General features: G+C 39.6%; 1 protein-coding gene across 1 annotated transcript in view; it reads right to left on the reverse strand.

The window, feature by feature from the left end:
• Positions 1 to 25,666, reverse strand: part of Sh3yl1 (SH3 and SYLF domain containing 1) — a 47,994-nt gene that overhangs the window by 20,463 nt on the left and 1,865 nt on the right. The window contains exons 2-4 of the mRNA XM_042672406.1: positions 7,784 to 7,894; positions 5,357 to 5,470; positions 3,172 to 3,236 (exon numbers count right to left, since the gene is read on the reverse strand). Of these exons, the coding sequence (XP_042528340.1) occupies positions 3,172 to 3,236; positions 5,357 to 5,470; positions 7,784 to 7,894 (290 nt within the window). The remainder of the gene's footprint in view (positions 1 to 3,171; positions 3,237 to 5,356; positions 5,471 to 7,783; positions 7,895 to 25,666) is intronic.

The following is a 25,666-nucleotide window of genomic DNA, read 5'->3' on the forward strand; positions in this document are numbered from 1 at the left end:
AGACTTGTGATAGGTTAGTTTGATTCAATAGGGTTGTAGAAACCCCTGTAGCTAATCACAATTCATGGAATCTGGCTACACTGTGCTGTCTCAGGTTCATTAATGTATGGAGAAAACTACAACCTGGTTTTTCACTGTATTGGTTTTATCAGTTGGTGTGGGTTGAGATTGGGAGACAAAAGTTGACCACTTTAGATTCTAAAGGCAATACTCATTATGAATGCAAAGACATGTTCTTAATTGCTATGTGGCAGGCACAGTCTGGTGGGTATATATACAATGAGTTCATGATACAGAGAAACGAAAATTCTGGCTATGATGATGAATACTGTAAATCTGTTGATGTATAATACCTTTGTGAAAAGGAAAGTCTTACATTGTACTTGAATTAAAATATCAATTTGAAAAAATTAGTAAAGAATTAAAAAAATAACTCTAGGTTGTAACTGAAAATCATGTTTTAAGTCCCAGTACAGATAAACATGAAGTTATCAGAAATGGTATAAATGCATAGTTCTTTTTTCTAACTGATTAAAACTGACTTTTTGGATTTATTAACTCTTTTTAAAAAATATTTTTGTTATCTTTAAGTAGTTGTCATGCAACAAAGCTGTTTATGCGCACAATGTGTCTTGGTCAAGGTCAGCCCTTTGAATATTCTCACCCATTTCTTCCAACCCGCCCTTCCCTCACGTTTCTTCATTTTGTAGATATGCAGTGAACTTTTCACTGCCTTCACCCACTTCTTCCCGTCATTGTCTAAAACCATCTCCATCCTTTTCAAGCACTCATTTCCTAGTGTTTATTTTGCTGACCTTTCGTTTAGCCTTTCTAAGGAATTACACTGTGTCCTCCCCAAAATCTACCTTAATACATTTGTGTAGGCTTGCAAACTAGCCAAAATAGTTATGAATATATGTCGAAGCTTATTCTGGCTTCTATGTAAGAGAGAAAACATGTAACTTTTGTCTCTCAGGGCCTAACAGTTCACTTAACATAACACTTCTATATAATTGTGTCTTGGGCCTGTAACACAGAGATCAGAGGGGCCAGGAACAGGACTGAGTTGCAGAAAGAAAATGACTGACATCAGATGATTTGTCTCCAGGGACAACAAAATAGAACCAAAAATACTGAAAAATAAGGCTGATAGAATAGGTATTTACATCCTAATGATATGATATAATAAGCATTTACTCTCAATTTCTTCACTGATTCTCTTTAAAGGACATAAACTATATAATACATTATTTTAACATAGAATAATATACTATATACTGTATAGTTTTATATTTTATAATATATTTTATTATATATGTATTGCATATTTATATATCTTATACATTTTATACTTTACATATGTATTATATATTATATGTATTTTATACTTATATTATTATACACTAAATATTATATATTTTGACTATAATGATAATAGTTGGCTTATAACATATATATGTTATGTCATAGCAACACCACTAGAAAGGAGGAAAAAGAACAGAACTTCATCAAAAATACACTTTTTAATCTTACCAAATCAATGTTGGTTTTATTTTGATAACTTAAAAAATGTTGTATGAGCTGGGAAGGTGGCTCAGTGGTAGAGTGCTTGCCTTGCATGCATGAGGCCTTGGGTTCGATTCCTCAGTACCACATAAGCAAAAAGAAAAAAGCCAGAAGTGGCGCTGTGGCTCAAGTGGTAGAGCGCTAGCCTTGAGCTGAAGAGCTGAGGGACAGCGCCCAGGCCCAGAGTTCAGGCCCCACGACCGGACCCAAAAAAAAAAATGTTGTAAACTATAGAGCAACCACTAAAAAAAGACTCAAAAACAAAGCAAAGATATTATTAAAGGTTTCTTAAAATTCATCTTACCAAATATTCGCCTAATTTAAAGGCAGAAACAATCAGGACATATTTAAAAAGTCCAAATCTATACTGACTGTAAGAGGCGCGATTTAGATTCAAAGAAGCATACAGACGGATAAAAGCACTTAAGTCTCTCAGCACTTTTAAAATAAGTGCTATCTGACACAACAATCAAACCATATCCCTGGGTTTAAATAGAGCCAGAGGATGTGCAAAGAGGGGTCAGGTCATGCATAATGGAAGCATAGCAAGCTAACCTGTGTGAAGCAAATTCTCACCTAGGAAAGGAATACACAAGAGCAGAGGCTGCTGGGATACATGGGAACAGAGGCTGCTGGGAACACACTTTCCAACAAGGCAATGTTTCTGAAGGCACTAATTCTGCCTCACACAGTGCAGAGATGTAGCCAAATGAGCAGAAATAAAAGTCTGTTTTTATACTGCATATTTATGTAGCAATTAATTGCAGAGAAGGAAGGAGGGAGGGAAGGAGGGAAGGAAGGAAGGAAGGAAGGAAGGAAGGAAGGGAAGGAGGGAGGGAGGGAGGGAGGGCAGGCAGGCAGGCAGGCAGGCAGGCTTCACAAAAACATTTTCTTCTAATGAAGTCATGAAAGTTAAAACTAGGACAACAGTAAATTCATAGCTGTACAGGGAATTGACTGAAATTTGAGAAGAAAATGATTTTAGCATAAACAGATTTGATTTACCAACTGCTTAGTAGTAAAGCAACAGAGGAAAAGTTAGCAGATAAATGAGAAGGCTGAGTCCTGCCTGGCAGACCTCTGCCAACAGGTACACCCTGATCAGAAACCTACAGTCCACTTTGTAACAATCATAATCATCAGAAGAATTACCAACAGAAATAACATGATATTAATCTTCAATTCGAGCATTTGAACATCAAATGTTCCGGAACAGCAATTTGCCACAGATGATGAAGGGTTGTAGTAAGCTTGTTCAGGCCAGTGACCAGCTCCAACTTGTCTAAGAGCCCAGGGAGGAAAGTTCAAGATGATGGGGTGCATTTGTTATATGAATGTATGCTAAATGGAAACAGATACAATTGTGAATGAAACGAAACAAACATAAATAAGGCTCTGGCTTCAATCTTATGTGTAAAAGAGAGAGGAAGAGGACTAAGGAGGAGGAAGACGGGGAGCAGAAGAAAGGAGCAAGAGGAAAGGATGAGGAGTGGGAAGGGAAGGAAAGGACAAGAGGGAGGGGAACAGGAGCAGAGACAAGTGAAGGGAACGAACTAGGAGGCTCTTAGTCTTTGTGTGTTAAGTTTCTGTATTTAGTCTACTTACCTCAACTCCTATTTCGAATCCCCCACCAAGCCCAGCTATTGCAATGGCTGAAGGTGCAGACCATTCTAAGAAAACAAACGAGCAAAACTTATTGTAGTGTTTAACCTTCCCAACATATAAATATAGGAAGAAAAATATTTCTTTTTAAAATGATGACTCACATGCTTTTCCTATATATTAAAATTATTTATAATCTTTTAAAAGCTGAGATATTTGGCAGATATTAGATATTCAGCACTCATGACTCAGACTCAGATACCCATGGTTCTCTAAGCCTTCCCTAACAACATGCATAATACCAGACCATTAGTTTCCCGGCCACTAAACATTTGAAAATTTTAATTACTAAAACCTTATTTCCATTTTCTGGAGTCCAGTTTTATATTTTTTATAATTTAGCTGCAGTCCTAGTCTTTGGTTATAATTTATCAGACTTAAGAGATCAGGATTTAAGAGTTTGTTATAATCATTCCTATGGGTAACATGATACTGAATTGTGCAGCTGTAATATTCTCATGTCAAAAACTGTTTGGCTCCCTTTGTGCCTAGTAGAACAAGAGCTAGGCTATAAATTCAAGATCATAAAATTCTAAGATAAACTGCTTTACATTTGGAAACTAAGCACAATTCCATTTGTTATGACATAGTACATTTTAGGACTGCTGTGTACTTAGTTTTCCTGATATAGAAACCATTATGTAAAACAAGACTAAAAGAAGTATTTTTAATTTGGTGGGGGAGGGCAGACGAGTCTAATAATGCCTATTCTAGCCTAGCCTAGCCTATCCTATCCTAATAATGCCTTTCTTCTTCACTCCTCCTCTTTCCTTTCCTTGCTGGTGCATACGAATCCATGCTAGAAGGCAACTGTTGCTTGACACATGAAGAACTGAACTGCTTGGAGGAGCTGTGATTACAGAAATCAGTGTCTGATAATCCTGAGGTTAGTTTTCATTTCCTAGGTTGGGAATGGCCTGGCTTATGATCTCTCCTCTGGGATTAGGAATTTGTCTTGCTTATTTGTACAGCTTTTAAGTTACTTAGAAGAGTGTACAGGAGGATGAGGGAAATCGTTTTTGAAAAAAATTGAAAAGTATAAGTAGGTTATCCTTTCTGCAATAGTCTCCTGTGAGAGAGACTGAAGGGCCCAGACTTCAGGGCCTCCCTGCAGAGACCAGTCCCCTCTGACAAGGAGCCCTGCTCTCCCTGAAGGGGCCTCTGGCACCTTGGTTTTATTGCTGAGATGTTTTTTCATGAACATTTGGTCAATGCTTAATAAAACAAAAAGCATCATCTTTTACAACTCTTTAAAGAGCTGACTTTCTATGTGTAAACTTTTTATTTTAAAACTTGTATATTTTTAAACTTATGATAAATAACTGGTTTAATTCACTGAGCCGTTTTGAGTCTACAGAGGGAAGATATTTGGTGAATATGATATAGGGGATACAATGTGCCACAATGTTGAGCCATGAAATTAGGGTTGCAATGCCAGTAGAAATTCCCATCTGCTACAGAAACACAGGGGCAGCAAACACCAAATCCAACCAATTCATAGTTGAGGAATATGTACTTAACAACATCTGTATTTATTGTCTACAGTATATTTATGATGAAAAAGCAATAATGAACAATATTTTTCCTTGTATGATAGAACAGCAAATGCCAAATTATATAGGGCGTTTTTATTATAATACCTACATAAGTTTCAAATATTAATATAAACATCATTTATAGTTATATTCATGGCAAGTATATTTTGATATCAATTTTTAAAAGGTAAATAATAGGGGCTGGGAAGGTGGCTCAGTGGTAGAGCGCTTGCCTTGCATGCATGAGGCCCTGGGTTCGATTCCTCAGTACCACATAAGCAGAAGAAAAAAAAAGCTGGAAGTAGTGCTATGGCTGAAGTGGAAGAGTGCTAGCCTTGAGCTGAAGAGCTGAGGGACAGCGTCCAGGCCCAGAGTTCAGGCCCCAAAAATACAAATAAAAAAAATAAATAAAAGGTAAATAATAGATTTTATCTCAGAAAATAACACCAAATTATACTACTCTGTATATGATTCTAACAGGGGATGGAGTGGGAAGACTACTTACTTGACGTTACCTGTCACACTCCCTATGGGAAGAACCACAAAGAAAGCAGAACAGAGAAAAAGTACAGTATCTACAAATGCCAACTTACTTCCATCTGGAAGGCGTGCCAGGACAATCCCACTGCCTCCCCTAGCTGTCACCAGAAATCCAGCTTTGATCACAGACAGGACCGCAAGGCCTTTTGCCTTTGCAATCACATGGGCTGTAGACAAACAACGAATAATGATCAAAAGGTAGCTTGTAGCAGAGCGTTGATCTTAAAACACTGCGCCTACATTTACCTCTTATTAAAATGAAATGTTAGGTTCAACAACAAAAATTAAATTTTTTTGCCACTTTACAAATTTTTAGACGGGTGCTGGTGGCTCACACCTGTCATCCTAGCTACTCAGGAGGCTGACATCTGAGAATCGCAGTTCAAAGCCAGCCCCAGCAAGAAAGTCTGAACTCTTATCTCCAATAAACCACTGTGGCTCAAGTAGTAGAGCTGAAGAGCTGAGGGACAGCACCCAGGCCGTGTTCAAGCTCCATGACCGATCAAAAAAAAAAAAAACCCTTTTAATTTCATAAAATGATTTTATATAGTATTCAAGTACTTGAATTTAGTATTATAAAAATATCAATTTACTAGCACACCACTAGTATACTAAAGAGATTAATTTACGAAATACTAGTCAATGCACATTTCGGAGTTCATTATCTAAGATGAGGTTACTAAATTACATATGCAATAAGGCAGAAGGTCCTCATTCTGTGAATTTTACTCAATAGCACATCCTTCAAACAAAGAAACTAAATATCACTAAATGATAGTTCAGTTTATAATATTATTTGTCAAATATTCTGTCGAAACAATGAAAGCAAATACTACACTGGAACACAAAATGTTTTGTAGATGTCCCTGGAAAATGTGAAGTTTTTAATATAATTATGCCATTTCAAAACTTATATTAGTAACAGACCCTTGGAAATTATGCATCACAAAACACTACACAAGGCCAACAAGCAGAAGAGTAGTAGAGCTATATAAAATAGATTGAAATCTATAATTCATATTAAATGTTTACTTTTATAGACATGTCTTGACTGTATGTCTTGTATATCGCATCTTCTGGCTTCAATGCTTCTACAGTTATTGCCTTTATTTAGAAATATCAACAGTATTTAAATGGACATTCTCTACATGCCAACTATATTTTTATAGATTATCCAAATTCAGAGAGAGTAAAATACCAGTACAGGTAATCCCTAAATAATTTTCTGATTAGCTTTTTCACCTAAAATATAGGATGCACTGATGGCAAGATTACTTTCTAAATTAAGCTTTCTAAATTAAGCTTTCCCAGAGCCTATAACATTAGGTGAAGACAAATTTATACCACTGAGGTTAAAAAGCAGTACTCAACCACAAGTCTGTGTATATCAAACCCTTTCCATCTCTTGCTGCAGAAGACTATTCCTGACAACTCAGGTTTTTCACTTGAAGTTTCTTTAAGCTTAAAAGCGGTGCTTCTGAAATGGTAACACACATGAAGCCCATTGGGCACCTGGTAGGAAGAGCAGATTTGTGAGGCCTGAGCAGGTATACCACCAGCTCACAGGCAATGCCCAGTAGCTGAGTGAGTCTGCGTCGAAGTGGAATAGTGAAGCTTTCTTAGGATGAGGGAACTTGCTGGGCCACTGTAACCATAAATAACATTACTATTAATACTGATATAGTGACAAAACACTAAAACTAACCCACAACTCAATAACTTCAGAAGGTCTGGCTCAAGAGAACTGAACTGGTTTCCTTAATTCAGGATAGAGACAGGCACTGTGATAAAGTAAGAGAATTAGTCTGCAGCATTGCCAAAACTAACTGCATATGAATCCTCATGAGGCAAGTATATCATGAATCACCTTTGGAAATACTTGTACATTGGATGGGTTCTCAACGGCTCACCTTTGAGTCAGATTACATGTGATCAGTCTGATCACCTGTTGAATGAAGAGCATGTTAGACCAAGAAGCCTTAATCCACTGCTCTAATTCAGGGCCTATATCTTAATTACTAGGGTGATACAGAGACACAGCTGTTCTAGGAATCATTGGTCAATGTCTTTTTAAACCAATATTCAGTCTAAATATGCTAGGTAGAAGGAAAAATAGTAAGACTAAAATTTACTTGTGAGACTGGCTTGTAAGTTTGCAAGGTCTAGCTGCATTGTCCTTAGAATGTGATGAAAAGAACAGGAGAATTTTAGGAAAGCTGGAGTGGAGTAGAGACTTGGGGACTTAGGGTTCTGGCACCTCTGAGTATAGGCAGGAGGCAGAGGAAGGGAAGAGGCCCCCAATTCCTTGGCTGTGATCTGCTGCCAGCTCTGTTGAGAAGACTACCCAAGAAGCACATCCTAGGCTTAGTTCTGAGATAAAAAGATTATCTAAATACCAGCTATTGCCAATGGAAGAAGCTTCCTGACAAAGCTAAGGAATGCAAAAGCAATTTAGAAAACAAATTTAGAAATTTACCTACCAGGAATGATCTTATCTGGACCATTTCTGGAAGTTATTTCTGTGAATTCTCTTAATATTTTCGCAGCCTTCTTTGCTTCTGATTTTAGGTTTGAAGGTATAGGGTTATTCACTGAAAGAATTAAAAATATATATTAATTAAAATCGACTATATAGATGTTAGGATTTATTGCAGCTTCATTATTATCATACATATTGTGTCACATGCTCTACACAAAGATGACTTGTAAGTCCTCAAATTATTAACTTCACCTTGCTTTTCTTAAAACATTGAATCCACTTGTAGGAAAACCCTAAACTCAGAATCTCAGAGATTATAAAATGAAGGGATCCTAAGGATTTTAGACAAAACCTGTCCCCACTCCCCAATGTCTTCTCTCCATAAAATTAACTCACTTTAGTGAAGAGTAATATTGTCTATATAACAGACAATCTACAATTTGTCTATTCTCATCAGAAATGTTTGAAGTAGCTGTTTATATACTGTCTAAAAGTGCAATTCTGAGATACTCGGGGATTGAGTCACTATATCCAGCAATGCATGCCTGTCTCCGTATAGCATTTTACATTTCCAGTGTTGTCTGAACTTCCCCCCCCCCCCCGGCCTTTTTAAATAAGAAGTTGTAATTATAAAGGTGATGTCGAGAGGGGTTACAAGGCAGGCAGAGTACATTTCTTTTGGACAATGTCCCCTCCTGTTTCTTTGCTGTTCTCAAGCATGTTGGGAAAGTTGATTCATTCTCTTGCCACTGAATGAGGGATCAAAAAAATAAACAAAAAACAAGCGATTCTAGCAGTTCTCATGTAAGGCCAGACAGTAAATGAGTTCATTTTTGTAGTTTATGCAAGAAAAATAAAATGTGTGGTATGTGTGTATTCCCTTAGTCCTTTGGCATTATAACTATAGTTTTGTCTTGGCATTCTGAATGTTTTACTCTATAGTATTTCAGAATGGTTAAATATTGGCTCTTTATGTAGCCTTCACAATGTAACTTACAAAAATGAAATTCAAAGGACATTTCCATTCTCACCAACTGCTCTTCCCTGCCACCACTGCAGTCAGCTGTGCTGGAGGTAGATACCATTTGATCTGTCACTGATGTTAGTTTATTTTCATATAAATGTGTATCGTTTTCTAATTTCATAAAGCATAAGATTAATGGGAGTGTTTTGTTTTGTTTTTTTCTTTTATTTCAGGGTATCTTCTCATGTGTGGGACCACCATAATTTGTTCTTCATGTTTTGAAAGACAAATCTGTTGCTTCCAGTTTGGGAGCTACTCCAAATAAAACTGGCATAAATATTCCCATAAAAATCTTCTGTGGGGGCTGGGAAGGTGGCTCAGTGGTAGAGCACTTGCTTTGCAGGATAAGGCCCTGGGTTCAATTCCTCAGCACCACATAAGCAAAAAGAAAAAAGCCGGAAGTGGCACTGTGACTCAAGTGGTAGAGCACTAGCCTTGAGCTGCAGAGCTGAGGGACAGTGCCCAGGCCCAGAGTTCAGGCCCCACGACCCGATCCCCCCCCCCCCCAAAAAAAATCTTCTGTGCATAAATGTTTACTTTCTCTTGAATAAATATTTAAGGTAGGAAATGCTAGTTCAGAATGTTAAGTGCATGTTTAATTATGTAAGAAGCTGCCAGGACATTATCTGAAGCGAACACTTTAGTTTCAGCCACAATTCCTAAATGGCCCTGTTACTTCACATCTCACCAACACTTGTTACGAATGATGTTTTCAATGTTACTTTAGTGGTGTTTCAGCACAGATTTACTTTTCGATTCCCATATAAGTAGCACTGTTGAAATTTTTCTTATGTGTATTTCTGGTTTTTTTTTTTATGGCATATGTTCAAGTCTTTTGCTCATTTAAAAAAAAAATCAGAAATCAGGGTTTTTAGGGTTCCGGGAAGATGGCAGATGTGAAGCTGGAGGCTAAACAAGTTCTCGCATAGAAAGCAGTTTTAGTGTTCCAGTGAACAGTCCTAACCCAGAGAATCACACCAAGTGTGCCATCACAGCACAGAGAGTTAGGCCAGAGAGGGAAAATCCAGGCAAGGAGACAGATCTGAGCACTTGCCAGCAGCTGCAGCTGAGGCGGTGGTGGCCGTAGCCACCATACCTGCAACACAGAGAGTCCGGGACAAAGGCGCCAGATGTGGCGGGTGAGCGAATTCTAAACACCAGCAAGAACTGACAAGGAGCAGACATCTTCATCCTGCAGTTCGCAGACCAGAGACGACCCAGGAACCAAGACTCCAGTGTGAGTAGAAGCCTGACATCCTTACTCCTTCTCAGGGAGCAAAGGAGGGAAGGCCACCCCTCCCCTCCCACTACTGGAGATTTCCATCTTTGATACTAACAAAGGCCTGGCTGAGCAGCTAGCTCCAACTCTGGCCTTGGAAGAAAACTAGAATCATTTAGCAGGTCACAGGAACCTAACCTGACCTGCCAGGCTCAGCTCCACCCAGGGAAAGTCACCCAGCCCGGGCTGCCAGCCCCAGGAGTGGCTTTCTTCACTGGGTAAACAGAGACAGAGGCTGCCCCTCTCTACAGCAGCCCAGACAATCAATTGAAATTCAGTAAACAGAAACCCTGAGAATGGCTCCAGGCTGAGCTCATGAGTGTATCAGAAGCTAGCCCCCTGGGAAAAGCTACTGTTTGTTGAAAGGCCCCAACTCTACCCAGAACTTAGCCTCATCACAGCATCTTCAAAATAGAGGAAACAGCCATCTCCCTCTTTTGTGATACTCAAAGCAGATCTCCCTCCCATTGAACTAGCCTGGGAGGAGGATCACAAAATCTGGGTAACCCAGAGCATTTTTCTGCCTGCTCAAACAAACTGACTTAAGAAACCAACCAATCCACAGGAAAATCAAACGCCACAAGCAGACCAGAGTCCAACAAGAGACTGGTTATGGACACAAGGGAGATACAGGATCTTCCCATCCCCACTCCCCCAAAAATCAAAGAACTCTTTTTTTGTGCCTTTTATAAAAAAATTTTTTTCTAAAACTTCCTTTTGATCCTTTTTTCTTTCTTTCTCATTCTTTTCACTTTTTCTTCCCCTCTTTTGTTCTTCTTTATATGACTTAATCGCTGTTCTGCTCATCCTCAGATATACCCATAGTTGATTATTAGACCTTATCCCCCATTGTGTACACACTTAATCCAGAAATTTATTACTCAATTCAAAACCTCTTAGACTTAAATTCCTTAATAGTAGTATTACCTCTTTGTACCTATATAATATTTTAAGCATTTTTATTTTTAAGTTTTTCACCTCTCCTTTATATCCCTTCCCTTCTCTCATTCTATCCATGTTCTTCTCTGAATATTTTGTTATTAATTTGCATAATTTTTAAGTGTTGCTCATTTTAATTTTTAATTTTTGATTTTCTATTTTTTCTTGCCTCTTTTTTTCTTTCTCTTTTTTTCTCTCTCTCTACTATCATTCTATCCAACCTATTTCCTGTTTTGAGATTAGGACTTAGTTAACTCTCTCTCTGCCTTTCCACATCCCTCTATTCCTATTTTTACCCACATCTCTCCCTAAACCTAATAATTTCTGGTTTGCCAAATTCTTCTTTGCGGTTCGTAGCCTATTAATACATAGTTGTTTGATGTTGAATAGATATATCTGTTGAACTAGTTGATTTGAATAGATATATCTGTTGAACTAGATTGTATCTGCAGACTTTTGACTGTGCAACTACAGACTTTGGTTGATGCTTGCCTTAAGATAGTGTTCTAGGACAAAACTGGTGTTACTTTCATCCCAAATGGGCATAGCAAGCTGGAAAAACACAAGAAAAATGGCAAGTCTGGGTATCTCAAATCTCACTCATGATAATCAGGGGACAGAACAGATAATGAATAATCCAGAGGAGAGTTCCCAAAAAGCTCTACAAACACTACTGGTAAACATGGTAAATGAAAAGATTGAAAACCTGCAAAGGACTCTGTATGAGCATGATAGGGAGAGAGAGGAGGCAAACCAAAGGTCAATACAGGAATGAGCGTGAGGAAGCTACTCAAAAATTGATACAGGAATTGTGTGAGTAGCTTGAGAACACTCAAAGAGAAATAAAGGAATGACGTAAGCAGGCTGAGATCAGTCAAAGAGAAAGTCAGGAATGGCTTGAGCAAGCTGAGAACACTCAAAGAGAACTACAGGAATTGCGTGAACGTGAGGAAGCTAATCAAAGAGTAATACAGGAATTGAGAGAGCAGGATGAGAAAACACAAAGATCACTAAAGGCATTCATGGAATCCATAAACAGAGAGCTGAAAGAAGTCAGAGAGACCACAAAGGGAATGCAGAATGGAACCCAACAGAAGTAATGGGAGTCCAAGGAAACCATAACCAATCAACTAAGTGATTTGAGAATAAAAACTGAACACCAAATTAAGGAAGTAAAGAAGTTCATACAAGATCTTAAACAAAGCTCCAACAAAGAATCTGAAGCCATCAAAGCTGACCAACTAGAAGGAAAAGAAATAAAAAACAAAGTAGAAAGTCTTGATAGTAGGTTAGACCATGTAGAAGATGGAATCTGGGGGATTGAAGACAGCCTAGATATTATAGAGAAAGAACATACAACCATCCAAGACAAATCCAAGAAATATGATAGCTCTATTCAACACTTGGAAGACACCATCAGAAGGCCTAATCTGAGGATAATGGGTGTAGAGGAGCACCTAGAGAGAGAAGTTAATGGTCTAGGAAATTTGTTTAACAGGATCCTAGCAGAGAACTTCCCAAACATGCAAAAAGATAGGCCTATTCAGATACAAGAAGTTTTTAGAACTCCATTTAAATAGACCAGACCAGAATAGGACATCCCACTATCACATTATAATCCACACAGGATCAATTCAGACCAAGGAAAAGATCCTTAAAGCTGTCAAGGAGAAAAGATCAATCACCTATAAATGAAAACCATTAGAATCACCTTAGATTTCTCAGCAGAGACAATCAAAGCAAGAAGAACCTGGAATGATTTATGCCATGCCCTAAAGACAAACAACTATCAACCAAGAATACTGTACCCAGCTAAACTCTCCTTTATAACTGAAGGTCAAATAAAAACCTTCCATAGCAAACAAAAATTGAAACAATATATCTCCACCAAACTAGCCCTACAAAAGATTCTTCAAGATGTCCTACACATAGAAAACCAACAAGACCACAATAAAGGCCAAGAAACCGCACCCAAACTGAGAATCCAAGAACCATAGGAAGAACCCAGTTGCCACAGCCCCCAAGAAGGTGGATAAAATGGCAGGAACTCCCAAATACCTCTCAGTCCTATCTCTCAACATTAACGGACTTAACTCTCCAATTAAGCAACATAGACTGTCTACATGGATTAAAAAGCAAGATCCTTCTATCTGCGGCCGTCAGGAGTCACATCTTGCCCATAAAAACAAACACATTTTCAATGTGAAAGGTTGGAACAAAATCTACCAAGCAAACGGCCCCCATAAACAGGCGGGAGTTGCTATAATAATATCAGATAAAATAGACTTCAAATTAAAATTCATGAGAAGAGATAAAGAAGGTTGCTACATACTAATTAAGGATCTCTCCTTCAGGAGGATGTTACAATTTTAAATATCTATTCGCCAAACAATACCACATAGATCCAAAGACATTAATTGTTGGGGACTTTAACACACCACTTTCCCCACTAGATAGATCAACTCGGCAAAAACTCAACAGAGAAACCACAGATCTAAACAACTGCACAGATCAACTAGATTTAACAGACATCTACCGAATATTTCACCCAGCAGCATCAGAATACACGTTTTTCTCAGCAGCACATGGAACATTTTCCAAAATAGACCACATTTTAGACCACAAAGCAAACTTGTCCAAATTCAGAAACACTGAAGTTATACCTTGCATTCTCTCAGACAACAAGGGAATAAAATTAGAGCTCAACACCAAAAGCCACTAAAGAAAAGTCCTGTAACACATGAAGGCTGAACAACACACTGCTGAATCAGGAGTGGGTCATGGAAGAGATTAGAAAGGAAATTGAAATGTTCATGATATTCAACAAAAATGAACACACAAATTACTAGCTCCTCTGGGACACAGCAAAGGCAGTACTCAGGGGCAAGTTTATAGCTCTGACTTCCTACATCAACAAATTGGAAAGATCTGAAACCAACAATTTAATGAGACATCTGCAAGGTAAACCCCAATCCAGTAGACGGAAAGAAATAATTAAAATTAAATCAGAATTAAATGAATTAGAATCCAAAAAAACTACAGAAAGAATCAACAAAACAAAGAGTTGGTTCTTCGAAAAAATTAACAAAATTGAGAGACCCTTAGCAAATCTTATCAGAAAAACAAGAGAACACACTCAAATAAACTCAGAGAATGGAAACATCACCACAGAAACAACTAAGATTCAGAACATTATAAGGGAATACTTCTCAACACTTTATGCTAGTAAGTTTGAGAACTTGGCAGAAATGGACCTTTTCCTAGCAACTATTGACATGCCAAAACTAAACCAAGATAAGTTAAACCATCTTAACAGGCCCATATCAAGCATTGAAATAGAAACAGCAATAAGAGACCTCCCATCTAAGAAAAGCCCAGGACCAGATGGTTTTACAGCAGAATTCTACAAGGCCTTCAAAGCAGAGCTCACACCAATACTCCTCCAATTCTTCAATGAAATTAAAAGAGAAAGTTCACTATCGAACTCATTCGAACTCATTCTATGAAGCCATCATAACCTTCATCCCAAAACCAGGTAGGGACTCATCAAAGAAAGAGAACTATAGACCCATTTCTTTGATGAATATTGATGCAAAACTTCTCAACAAAATTTTGGCCAATCGACTTCAACAATTCATCCAAAAAATCATACACCACAATCAAACAAGATTCACTTCAGGGATGCAAAGCTGGTTCAATATACGCAAATCAATTAATATAATTCATCACATCAACAGGAGCAAGGATAATAACCACATGGTTATCTGAATAGATGCAGAAAAAGCATCTGACAAGATCCAACACCCCTTTATGATGAAAGTTCTGGAAAAATTAGGAATCCATAGAACATTCCTCAATACAATAAAGGCTGTATATGACAAACCTACAGCCAGCATTATATTTAATGGTGAAAAACTAAAGCCATTTCCTCTTAACTCAGGAATGAGACAAGGATGTCCACTCTCTCCACTTCTCTTCAATCTAGTATTAGAATGCCTAGCTACAGCAATAAGACAAGATGCAAACATAAAGGGGATCCAAATAGGGAAAGAAGTAAAACTCTCCCTCTTTTCAGATGACATGATCTTGTATTTAAAGAATGACACAGACTCCACTCCCAAATTACTCAAGGTGATTCAAAACTTTGGTGAAGTAGCAGGGTATAAAATTAACCCTCAAAAACCAATGGCTTTTCTGTATGCCAACAATGAGAAAAGTGTGGCTGAAATTAGGAAAGCAACTCCATTCGTAATAGCCCCACAAAAAATAAAATACCTAGGAATTAACTTAACCAAAGAAGTGAAGGACCTCTATGATGAAAACGTTAAAAACCTGAAAAAGGAAATCAAAACAGAACTTAGAAAGTGGCAAAAACTCCCATTCTCCTGGATTGGAAAGATCAACATCGTGAAAATGGCAATACTTCCCAAGGCTATCTCCAAATTCAATGTGATACCTATCAATATTCCAACCTCATTCTTCAAGGAAATAGAAGAGGCAATCCAAAAATTCATATGGAACAATAAAAGACCCCGGATAGCAAAAACGATCCTCAACAGAAAGAACACTGCTGGAGGAATATCAATACCAAATTTCAAACTCTACTACAAAGCCATAGTAATCAAAACAGCTTGGTACTGGCACAAGAACAGACCTCAGGACCAATGGAATAGAATTGAAAACCCAGAAATGAACCTACAGACCTATAGCCATCTAATCTTTGATAAGGGAGCTAAAAAAATAGAATAAAGACAGTCTCTTCAGTAAATGGTGCTGGCAAAATTGGTTAATTACGTGTAGAAAACTAAAGGTAGATCCATATATATCACCCTGCACCAGAATCAACTCCAAATGGATCAAAGACCTCAGAGTCAAAGCAGACACTCTGAAAACATTACAGGATGGAATAGGAGAAACCCTAGGTCTCCTTGGCACAGGCCGAAATTTTCTTAATAGAGACCTAGAAACACAACAAGTCAAAGAAAGGTTGGACAAATGGGATTGCATGAAATTGCAGAGCTTCTGCATGGCAAAGGATTTAACTAGCAAGATCAATAGAAAGCCCAAGGATTGGGAGAAGATCTTCACTATCCATACAACGGACAAGGGTCTCATATCTAAAATATACCTGGAACTCAAAAAATTAAATCTCCCAACAACAAATCTTCAAAGAAACAACTGCCCAATAAATAAGTGGGCTAAAGACTTAAAGAGAAACTTCTCAGAAGAGGAAAGAAGGATGGCCAATAGACACATGAAGAAATGCTCAACCTCCCTAGCCTTAAAAGAAATGCAAATGAAAACAACATTGAGATACCACCTCACTCCAGTTAGAATGGCTATAATCAAGAACTCTAATAACAACAGATGCTGAAGGAGATGCGGACAGAAAGGAACCTTACTGCATTGTTGGTGGGAGTGTAAACTTGTTCAACCACTTTGGAAAGCAGTATGGAGGTTCCTCAAAAGGCTCCACATACAGCTCCCCTATGACCCAGCAATCACACTTTTGGGCATTTACCCAAATGTTCACAAACAAGACCATACTAAAGCTACCAGCAGGACTATGTTTATTGCAGCATTATTTAGTATAGCTAAGATATGGAACCAACCCAGATGCCCCTCAGTAGATGAATGGATCAAGAAAATGTGGTATATATATACAATGGAATTCTATGCCTCCATCAGAAAGAATGACATTGCCCCATTTGTTAGGAAATGGAAAGACTTGGAAAAAATTATATTAAGTGAAGTAAGCCAGGCCCAAAGATACATAGGTCCCATGGTTTCTCTTATTTGCAATAACTAGTATATGTCTGAGTCAAGCAGAAAAGGTCAGATAAGTTGATGTTAGGGAAATGAACCCTAGATAAGTATTCAAATTTTTTTCTTTCATGCGATTGTTTCTAACACATTTATAAGATTATTTCTTTGTTGCTGTGTATGTCCCTCCCCCACAGTATAACCCCTGCTTTCACTGTATTTGATGTCGGTATAATTTGTGGAGGGGAAGGGAAAAAACAAATCGTTAAAACAGGGATACAGGTGGACCCATTGCAACAATGAGATGTACAAGTTGTTATGTTGAAAATGAACTTTACAACTTTGGTGCGGGGGTGGAGGGGTAGGGGGAGGAGGATTGAGTGGGGAGATGGGAAGGCGGAGGATGGGAAGGGGAAACAAAGGAGGAGGCTACAATGCTTGATAAGAAATGTATTCATTATCTTGCCCATGTAATTGTAACCCCTCTGTACAGTATTTTCACAATAAAAATAAAATACATGTTTACAAGCAAAAAAAGAATCAGAAATCAGGACTTGAATATCTGACACTTTGTGCCCATACCACCTGAGCCATGCCTCCAACTCCTCTTCTACCCATTTTAAAATGTGAATGTTTTTCTGCTGTGAAAATTTTCTATATACTTACGTGAACCACTTCAAACACACACATACCACACCCATCACACACACACCTTTAGTATTTTTTCAGCTTATGGTTAACCTTATCATTTCCTGTCATCTTGAAATTTAGGGGCATTATTTCTTAAAACACATTTAAAACTTCCATCCTGGATCTTACTGCTAAGCTCCAAATCTATTAGGTCATTTTTGTTTTTGAAGTGTGTCACACTCTGCTCTTCCTTGGCTATTGCTGTCTTTAACTTCTTCAAGCTGTTTTAAAGTCCTAGATTCTATTTCACATCCCTGTTGGATACCTGTTGATAGTAACTTCCAGTTTTGTTTTTTGTCTTCTCTGGGTCTGATTGTGCTTTCCTGTCTGTCCCTTCTAGTATCTGTGAGTTCTAGACTTTGTAACCATGGCCAGGTTGGGAGTCTACATCTTGTATCAGTCACGGTGTAATAACATGTGGCCTATGAATGCCCTAGGCCTGGTGCAGCCTCCCAGGCTTGTCTTGGATGGTATGAGGGTAGACTTCCAGTCCAAGTCCCCTGGTTGTCCTGGTGTGCTCAGGGTTGCTCGCCTCATCCTTCACTTCAGCTCTTCTGCTGGAGAGACTCCTCTTTCCCAGTGAACTGCGATGGACCAAGAGCCTTTGCAGATTCCCAACTTTATCTTGGTTCTTTCCAGTTGCCTTTCAATTAGACCCATGTATTGGTGTCTCTGCCCTCACTAAGATTTGTAAAGAGCCCGTGGAAGCAAACTGGCAAGGAGTTACCTGACTCTTTTCCCTTACAGATCTGAGATGTGTCTGTCAGGCCAGGGGAAACAGAGCCTTGGGTTTTGACAAGTTTCTAGTTGTTCATACATGTGTCAATTCCAGTCCAGCTTCTTTGTGACCAGTTAGTATCAGATTTTAGTCCGGACTTAATGTAACATACTAAAGATAAACATTTTTATGTTCTACCAAAAGTTTTCAAGAGGAAGAAAATACATAGGAAAGGGTACTTTCAGTTTTCTACATTTCCAGTTTCCAATTGTACTTATACAGTTTAATAGATTTTGAAAACTGATCACTGAGGGACCTAGCTTTATTTCCATTTTGATGGCTAAAATGGAGAAAAGGTATTGGGGTGAGTTAGCAAGACAAGCAGGATGTGACCAGAAAATTGCCTGACATGAGTCTATTTATAGTCAATGCAATGCATATTATGAATTGTGTACTAGTTTCCTGAGTTTGGGGTGAGTATCAAAGGCAACGGACATACAATCTAAACTTTCATGGAATGACAGAATTACATGTAGAATTGGTACCGATACTCATCCATCCATGCATGTGCTTCCCTATCATGGTACAACACTGGGAAAACAGCTGCTCAGACAATGGTGTGCCATCTCTATACCTGACAGTGGAGAAGAGGTGGGCTTCTCCTGCTTGCTGAAGAGGGCTTTAGATGGCAGAGCCAGAGGAACAGAAGAATGGAAGATCCTCCTGAACTACCATGCCATAAACTTCCTAGCTCTACATGACATGTCCACCTGAGGGAGAAGTGGTTCTTGCCACATTAAGTAGTAGAAACGTACGGATTTGTTATGCAGCTAATTATACCCTAATGTATTTAAAAATATTTCTGAGTTCAGCCAGGCTTGGTGGCTATTGCCTGTAACCCCAGTTACTGGAAAGACAGAGTTGGAAGGACTGATTGAAGTTCAGGTCTAGCCCAGGTCAAAAGCTAGTGAGACCTCCATCCAACCAATAGCTGGGTACTCTTCTTTCTCTCAGATAAGAGGGAAGCCAAATAAGGGAATCATGGTCCAGGCTGCAGAGCAAAAACATAAGACCCTACTCAAAAAAGTTCAAGCCTTCAGTACCAGGAAAAACAAAAAACAAAACCCTACTCTCCCCATTGTATTTAACTAAGGAAGAAAGACAGGAAGGAGGAAGTTAATCTTTTTACATAGGACTAGATCCAACTGTTATTTGGATTTGGGGGTTTGTTTTTGTGGTAAAAGTGTCTGATCTCGAGGCCTTAAATTTGCTCCACTTGGCTTGCTCATCTGACTCACTACTAGAACCATGCCAACAGCCTTGCTCTTTGCTGATTATTTTGAAGATAGAGTCTCACAGACTTTCTACCTAGGCTGGTTTCTAATTGCCATCCTCTGCTCTGAGCTTTCTGAGTAGCTAGGATTACAGGTTTGAAGCACCAGTGCCTAGCTAGAATCAACTGGTTTATATCTGTATTCTACTCACTTAAAAGGTGAAAAATGAATAAATACATCAAATATGATTTCTTATATGTTAATATTTATCTCTAACCATGTAGTATATATCCAACACATTACTTGCAAGGCCTTAAAAAAAGCAAAATTATGTTTTTTGTTTCTTCATTAATTGTTAAAATGGACATACAGATATGTTAGCTTTGCTGTACCAAGTGTTCCTTTTGGCCTGAACACCTTAAAACAATGTAACGCAGTGAGGCCCGGCTCTGGCCTCTCAGGATCCTCATTCTGCTGTTGTCTCAAATGTTCTCTTGGAGCAAGTGCAGGGTCCAGATCCATACAGAGGATAGAAACTTGAGGGCCACCCATGGAAAGTGGAGTCTGATGTGAAAATTACTAGCTACAGCAAAAGCTATAAGGAAGCACCATTGCTTCTGGAAGCAGGAAAAGTTTCCAGCAGACTCAGTTTCCTGAGTAGCCTGCTGGGTCCTTGGGCAGGCAGCCAGGTGAGGGTGCTGTGTCCTCAATGGGGAGAAAACTTCTGATTGAAGCCCGAAGGCCTGACTGGTGAGATCCCCATGACCTCATGAGCCCTTGTGGGGCCTTCCAGGGCCTATGAAGAGGAAGCTCATGTTAGGGGTTCCTCATTCCAGGGGTAGCTTCAGGTGCTCTGGGAGGGCAAGGCCCCAAAGTAATAAGCAGGTCCAGCAGGTTTAGCAAGCTATACCAAGGCCAGAACCAGCCTCTGCCCCACCCTCAGCCAGAATTAATACAAAGGAAGACCAATATTTTGTGTGGGAAAAACATTTTCAGGAGAATTGCATTAGAGATTGATTAGCATTGACTGTTGGTATTTGTGTTGTACTAGATAAAAAAATGTAGGCAAACCTACACTTCTTCCAGTCTTACCCATGGACCTCACTGTAGGGAAGCACTCAAATAATATTGTTTGTGTTTTTACTGATTAAAAATGATTATTAAAGCAAGACTCTGTATAACAATAACCAAAGTGAAAAAGGCTGGGGGTATGGCTGAAGTAGTAGAGCTTAGTAATCACAAACCCTAAATTCCTCAAAAGTGCCAACACAAACCTCTAAATTCCACCCCTGCCCTGGAAGGTCTAATTTAGGTGCCATCTAGCCTTTTACAGGAAATACAAGCAACACCTGACCTGCAGAGCTATATTGAATGCTGCTCTGACAGACACCATTCTGCTGCAGCCTTACCAGCACCCAGCTTCCCACCCCCAGAATGGGGTTCCAGCAGCCACCTTAGTCTCTTAGCCTTGGGAAACTCCCCTGCCCCTAGCTTGGATTTCTACCTGGCTCCACATAAAATGACCACATGAGAAGGAGCCCCCTACCTCTATCTTAAGGGGTTAGGGGATAGTTTGTTAATTGCCTTGAAAGCTGTCATCCTCTCCCAAGTAAAAGCATCATTTGTATTCGACTGCTTCCCTAGTTCTATCCACTCCTAACCTCTCCCGAAACTCCAGCCTCAACTGTAGCAGCTCCAACAGGAGTTACTCAGCTCTACTCAAATCTGACTCCTTCCTACCTGCTGGTCACATGATCCCAGCCTTTCTCCTAAGACAGGGTTAAAAGAGCCCAGCCCAAAGCTAGGCTGTAACTTTTCGCCTTCACCACAGGAGAGCATGGAGTTTATTTACATTACAATCTTCCTCTTCTACAGTCTTAAGAGTATATTGTTTTCTGCTAGGTCCATTAACCCAGCTTCCATTAACCCATACAAGGGTCAGGCTCCATCCAGATAATACCTCAGAAAACATGATTCTGTTGCTTGATCTCTCAAAGTTTACATATATCACTACCATGCATGTGCAAACATGTGTGGCATGCATACGTACATAAGTGCAGACTTGTGGTGTGTGCATGTGCTGTGGGGTTCAGAATGTTGTGTATGCATCCTGCACATTGCATACATGTGTGTAGGAATGTGGTGTTTGCACACGGATATACTGTGCGCATGCATGTGTATGTGTGTGGTGTACATGTTAGTCTGCATATTGTGTGATATTAACTGTAATATCCCCAACACTTATACTAATAGCTATTTGTAGTAAGCCCTCAGCAAATAGCTGTAAAATACAGTATTTGTGTGGTTCCAGAGTACACATAATCAAATACCAATGAGCAATCCTTAAGAAGACTAATTTACATAAAATCCAGTGGATTTAGCCGAAAGTGTAGCAAAATCTTCCAGGATCTCAGATTATGTTATATTCTCTAGATCTCAAGAGGAGAGGAGAGCCAGATAGCAGCACAGCTGATGGAGGAGTACCCAAGTACCTCTTACCCAGGAAGAGAGCACAGGCACACATTCAAAAATAACTGAGGGCTTAGAAGGTGGCTCAGTGGTAGAGTGCTTGCCTCACATGCATGAGGCCCTGGGTTCAATTCCTCAGCACCACATAAACAGAAAAGTCTGGAAGTGGCATTATGGCTCAAGCGGTAGAGCGCTAGCCTTGAGCTGAAGAGCTCAGGGACAGCGCCCATGCCTAGAGTCCAAGCCCCACGACCAACAACAACAACAAAAAACCTGCCAGGCACTAGTGTCTCACACCTGTAATCCTAGTTACTCAGGAGGCTGAGATCTGAGGATTGTGGTTTAAAGCCAGCCTGGGCAGAAAATTTCTGTGAGACTCTTATCTCCAGTTAACCACCAGAAAACTGGGAGTGGTGCTGTGGCTCAAAGTGGCAGAGTGCTAGTCTTTAGTAAAGAGCTCAGGGACAGTGCCCAAGACCTGACTTTAAGCCACCTGACTGACCAAAAGTTAATAACAAAATCTGCAAGGTCTGAATTCCTGTGAAGCCCAGCAGAGAGCACGATGGGCCCAGCGCTGCTGCACATGCTCAGGAGACGGACCACAGGTATCAGCATACCTCACAAGCTTCCTCTAACCCAGGAGGCTAAGGGCAGTGATGCTGGAAACCTCACCATGTCTGTGACAAAGCTGGTCTTTCAGATTCATGAAGGATGCAAGGTCACCAAGTAATATCCTTAGCATTAGTGAACAAGGATAGCACAATCCCATCTGAGCGGGTAGTGAGACACTGGATGCCATGTGGGAGCTGCCTAAGCTTTCCTGCCTTATCTCACATCAGTGTGATGTGGTCCTCGGAGGGCAGTCACAGGTCTTCTACTCACTCTATTCGCCTCAAGTACTGACCATTCGCTCATCCAGACAACAGTTTGTTGAATGGGATTACCCAGCTTTCTTTGTTGCTGCCCATCTACTCTATTTAAGGAGCAGCACAGAATGTCTGCTTTCACTGACACCTTGCTCACAGAACTCCCACGGGGCAGGTAACCAAGTCTGTGGTACTAGGACAGTCTGCTCCTGGCCACAGCGGACTCAAGCCAACCCTGGTCCAGAACAAGAATTGGACCAGGGAGTTGTATGGGCACCACTAGGACCTGTCCAAGGAACTCCAGCACTTCCATGTGTGTTCTGCTGGATAGGAGAGAGGTGCAGGGAGATGCTGAATACCACAACACTACACTGCCTCAGAGTAGTCCTGCACTTGTAGTCACCAGGGCCAGGAAAAATCCATTTCGGTTAAGACCAGTTTAGACCAGATTTTTCTGACATATGTTAACTAAAACAGAGTAAACAATAATAAACTATACCTACAAAGACTTTCTCCTTCACCTCTCTCAACTGAGCTGTGTTGGCCAGTCATACAAGCACAGTCCACAGCCAAGTTTTAGCTATGTACATATCCATTGGTGGGGGCGGAGAGCTCCTGGGTAGAGATACTCGTTCAACCTCAGAGCTCGTCTGAGCAGCTGCCCAGGTGCATTTGTAGACTGCTCACAAGTCCAGTCACAGAAAAACTAAAATATCAGGGATTCTGTGAGATTTCCCATAAAACTACTGTAATGGCTTTCTGACACAGCCAAAATAAAACTTCAGCTATAGCTCTCACTTGCTGCCCTCAGCTTCAAATACTGATCTGCTCTGCTGCTGTAAGGGACACAGATCATGGTCTGACCTAGGAGGTGGCATCATAATCTATGACATTGACAAGTAACCAGATGCCTCTCCAACATCACATTATGGACAGCATCTTAACCCTCAGGAAAGTGATAAGCCTCCAAATTCCAGATCCAAGGAAACTATCCATAAATAGTAAATTCATTGTTTTTGAGAAAAAGTGGCTGTCAGACTTCAAGGTTAAGAAGGTATTAAGTATAAACAGTGTGTGTGTGAGTGAGTGAGTGTGTGTGTTTCTTTTGGAGCTTGAACTCGGGGCCTAGGTACTGTTCCTTAGCTTTTTCAGTCAGGGATGGTGTTTACCATATAAGCCATAGCTCTACCTTCAACTTTTTACTGGTTAATTTGAGATGAGTCATGTATTTTTTTGCCCAGCCTCTGAATCTTGATCCTCAGATCTTAGCCTCCTAAGTAGCTAAGATAACAGGCATAGCCACTGGTCCGTAGCTTATTTAAAAGCAATTAAAATATTAAAATTTTCTATTTTTAAAGAAATTAAGCAGAGTCTGTAAAATCCCGGGAGTAAATGTTTTACTTTGAAAAACCTCAGAAACTTAAATGTATTTAAGGTATATAATTAAACTTATTGGCCACAGTTTAATAACAAGTCATTGGGGTAAAACAGTACCATTTGAGTGCTAGGATGAATAAATTGCAACTGGAGAAAGTTGACTCCTGTGTTACAATGTAGACCTTCACTAAGGCCAAGGGATTAAAGAATCTTTCCCTAACTTTGTTTCCATTCACAATCATCCTTCATATTACTGTCATGGGAAGACAGTAAATTCAGAAAGGATACCTCTAGGATAAGTAAGCTTAGAAATGTTCTGTAAAGTTCATTAATTACTTATTATTAAACTTTATAATTTACATGAAAGAGGTTTACTTATTAAATAAACTGATAAAACTTATCCAACATGAGCAAACTAGACTACCTAAGGATATACAATATTTAGAGCAAACTGACCAAAATCTTAGTCAAAATTTTACATAAACTCACAAGGCTTTGAAATATTGCCTTTCTCAGTAAGCACAATTTTGAACACTATTTCCTAACAACTGTAACCTTCGATTCTACGACTGGTGTTATCTTTCCAAAGTTTTGGTTTTAAGTATGTTCCTTATCTTAAGGAGACAGTTTGTCAGTTCCAGAAATCAGACCATCTACTTTCCTGAATCAAATTTCCAATCAAACAAACAACACGAATGTCAAATCCTACAGTAGCCTGTACTTATTCCTCCTCCCTTTGGCTCCAAGGCTCTAGATAGATGAAGAGCTAGAAGTAGTGGGTGTGAAAACTCTTGCTTACATCTGTTCCACCTTTTTCCCAGAAATCTCAGGGAGGTGTTGGCTCTGGGTAAGATCACACAGGCCACAGATTTGATCCTAAAAGACAGCTCAAGCCTGTAATTCTAGCTACTCAGGAGGCTGAGATCTGAGGACTGCAGTTCAAAGCCAGCCCGGGCAATAAAGCCTGTGAGAGTCTTATCTCCAATTAACCACCAGACAACCAGAAGTGGTGTGGCTCAAGTGGTAGAGTGGTGGCCTTGAGCTGAAGAGCTGAGGGACAGGGCCTAGGCCCAGAGGTCAAGCCCCAGAACTGACAAAAAACAAAAACAAGCAAACAAACAAACCCAGCTCAGTGCTGGGTTCATCCCAGTAATCCTAGCTACTCAGGAAGTTGAGATGTGAGGATCAAAGTTCAAAGCCAGCCTGGGCAGGACAGTCGGTGAGACCCTTATCTTCAAATAACTACCAGAAAATTGAAAGAGAATGGTGGTTCGAAGTGGTACAGTGCTAGCCCTGAGCAAAAAAGCTTAGGGGCAACACCCAGGCCCTGGGTTCAAGCTCCATGACCAATATATATATATTTCCCAAAGAAAAATTAAAAGGAGAGTGCGGCACTTCCATGGGACAATTTGGATGATCTAAATATGGCTTTTGCCATACTATAAAAAAAAACTAAAAGGAAAAACAAAGCCAGCCAGGGTGACT

This window comes from Dipodomys spectabilis, unplaced genomic scaffold, assembly GCF_019054845.1.
Source record: "Dipodomys spectabilis isolate Male_0828 unplaced genomic scaffold, ASM1905484v1 ptg000705l, whole genome shotgun sequence".
NCBI lineage: Eukaryota > Metazoa > Chordata > Mammalia > Rodentia > Heteromyidae > Dipodomys > Dipodomys spectabilis.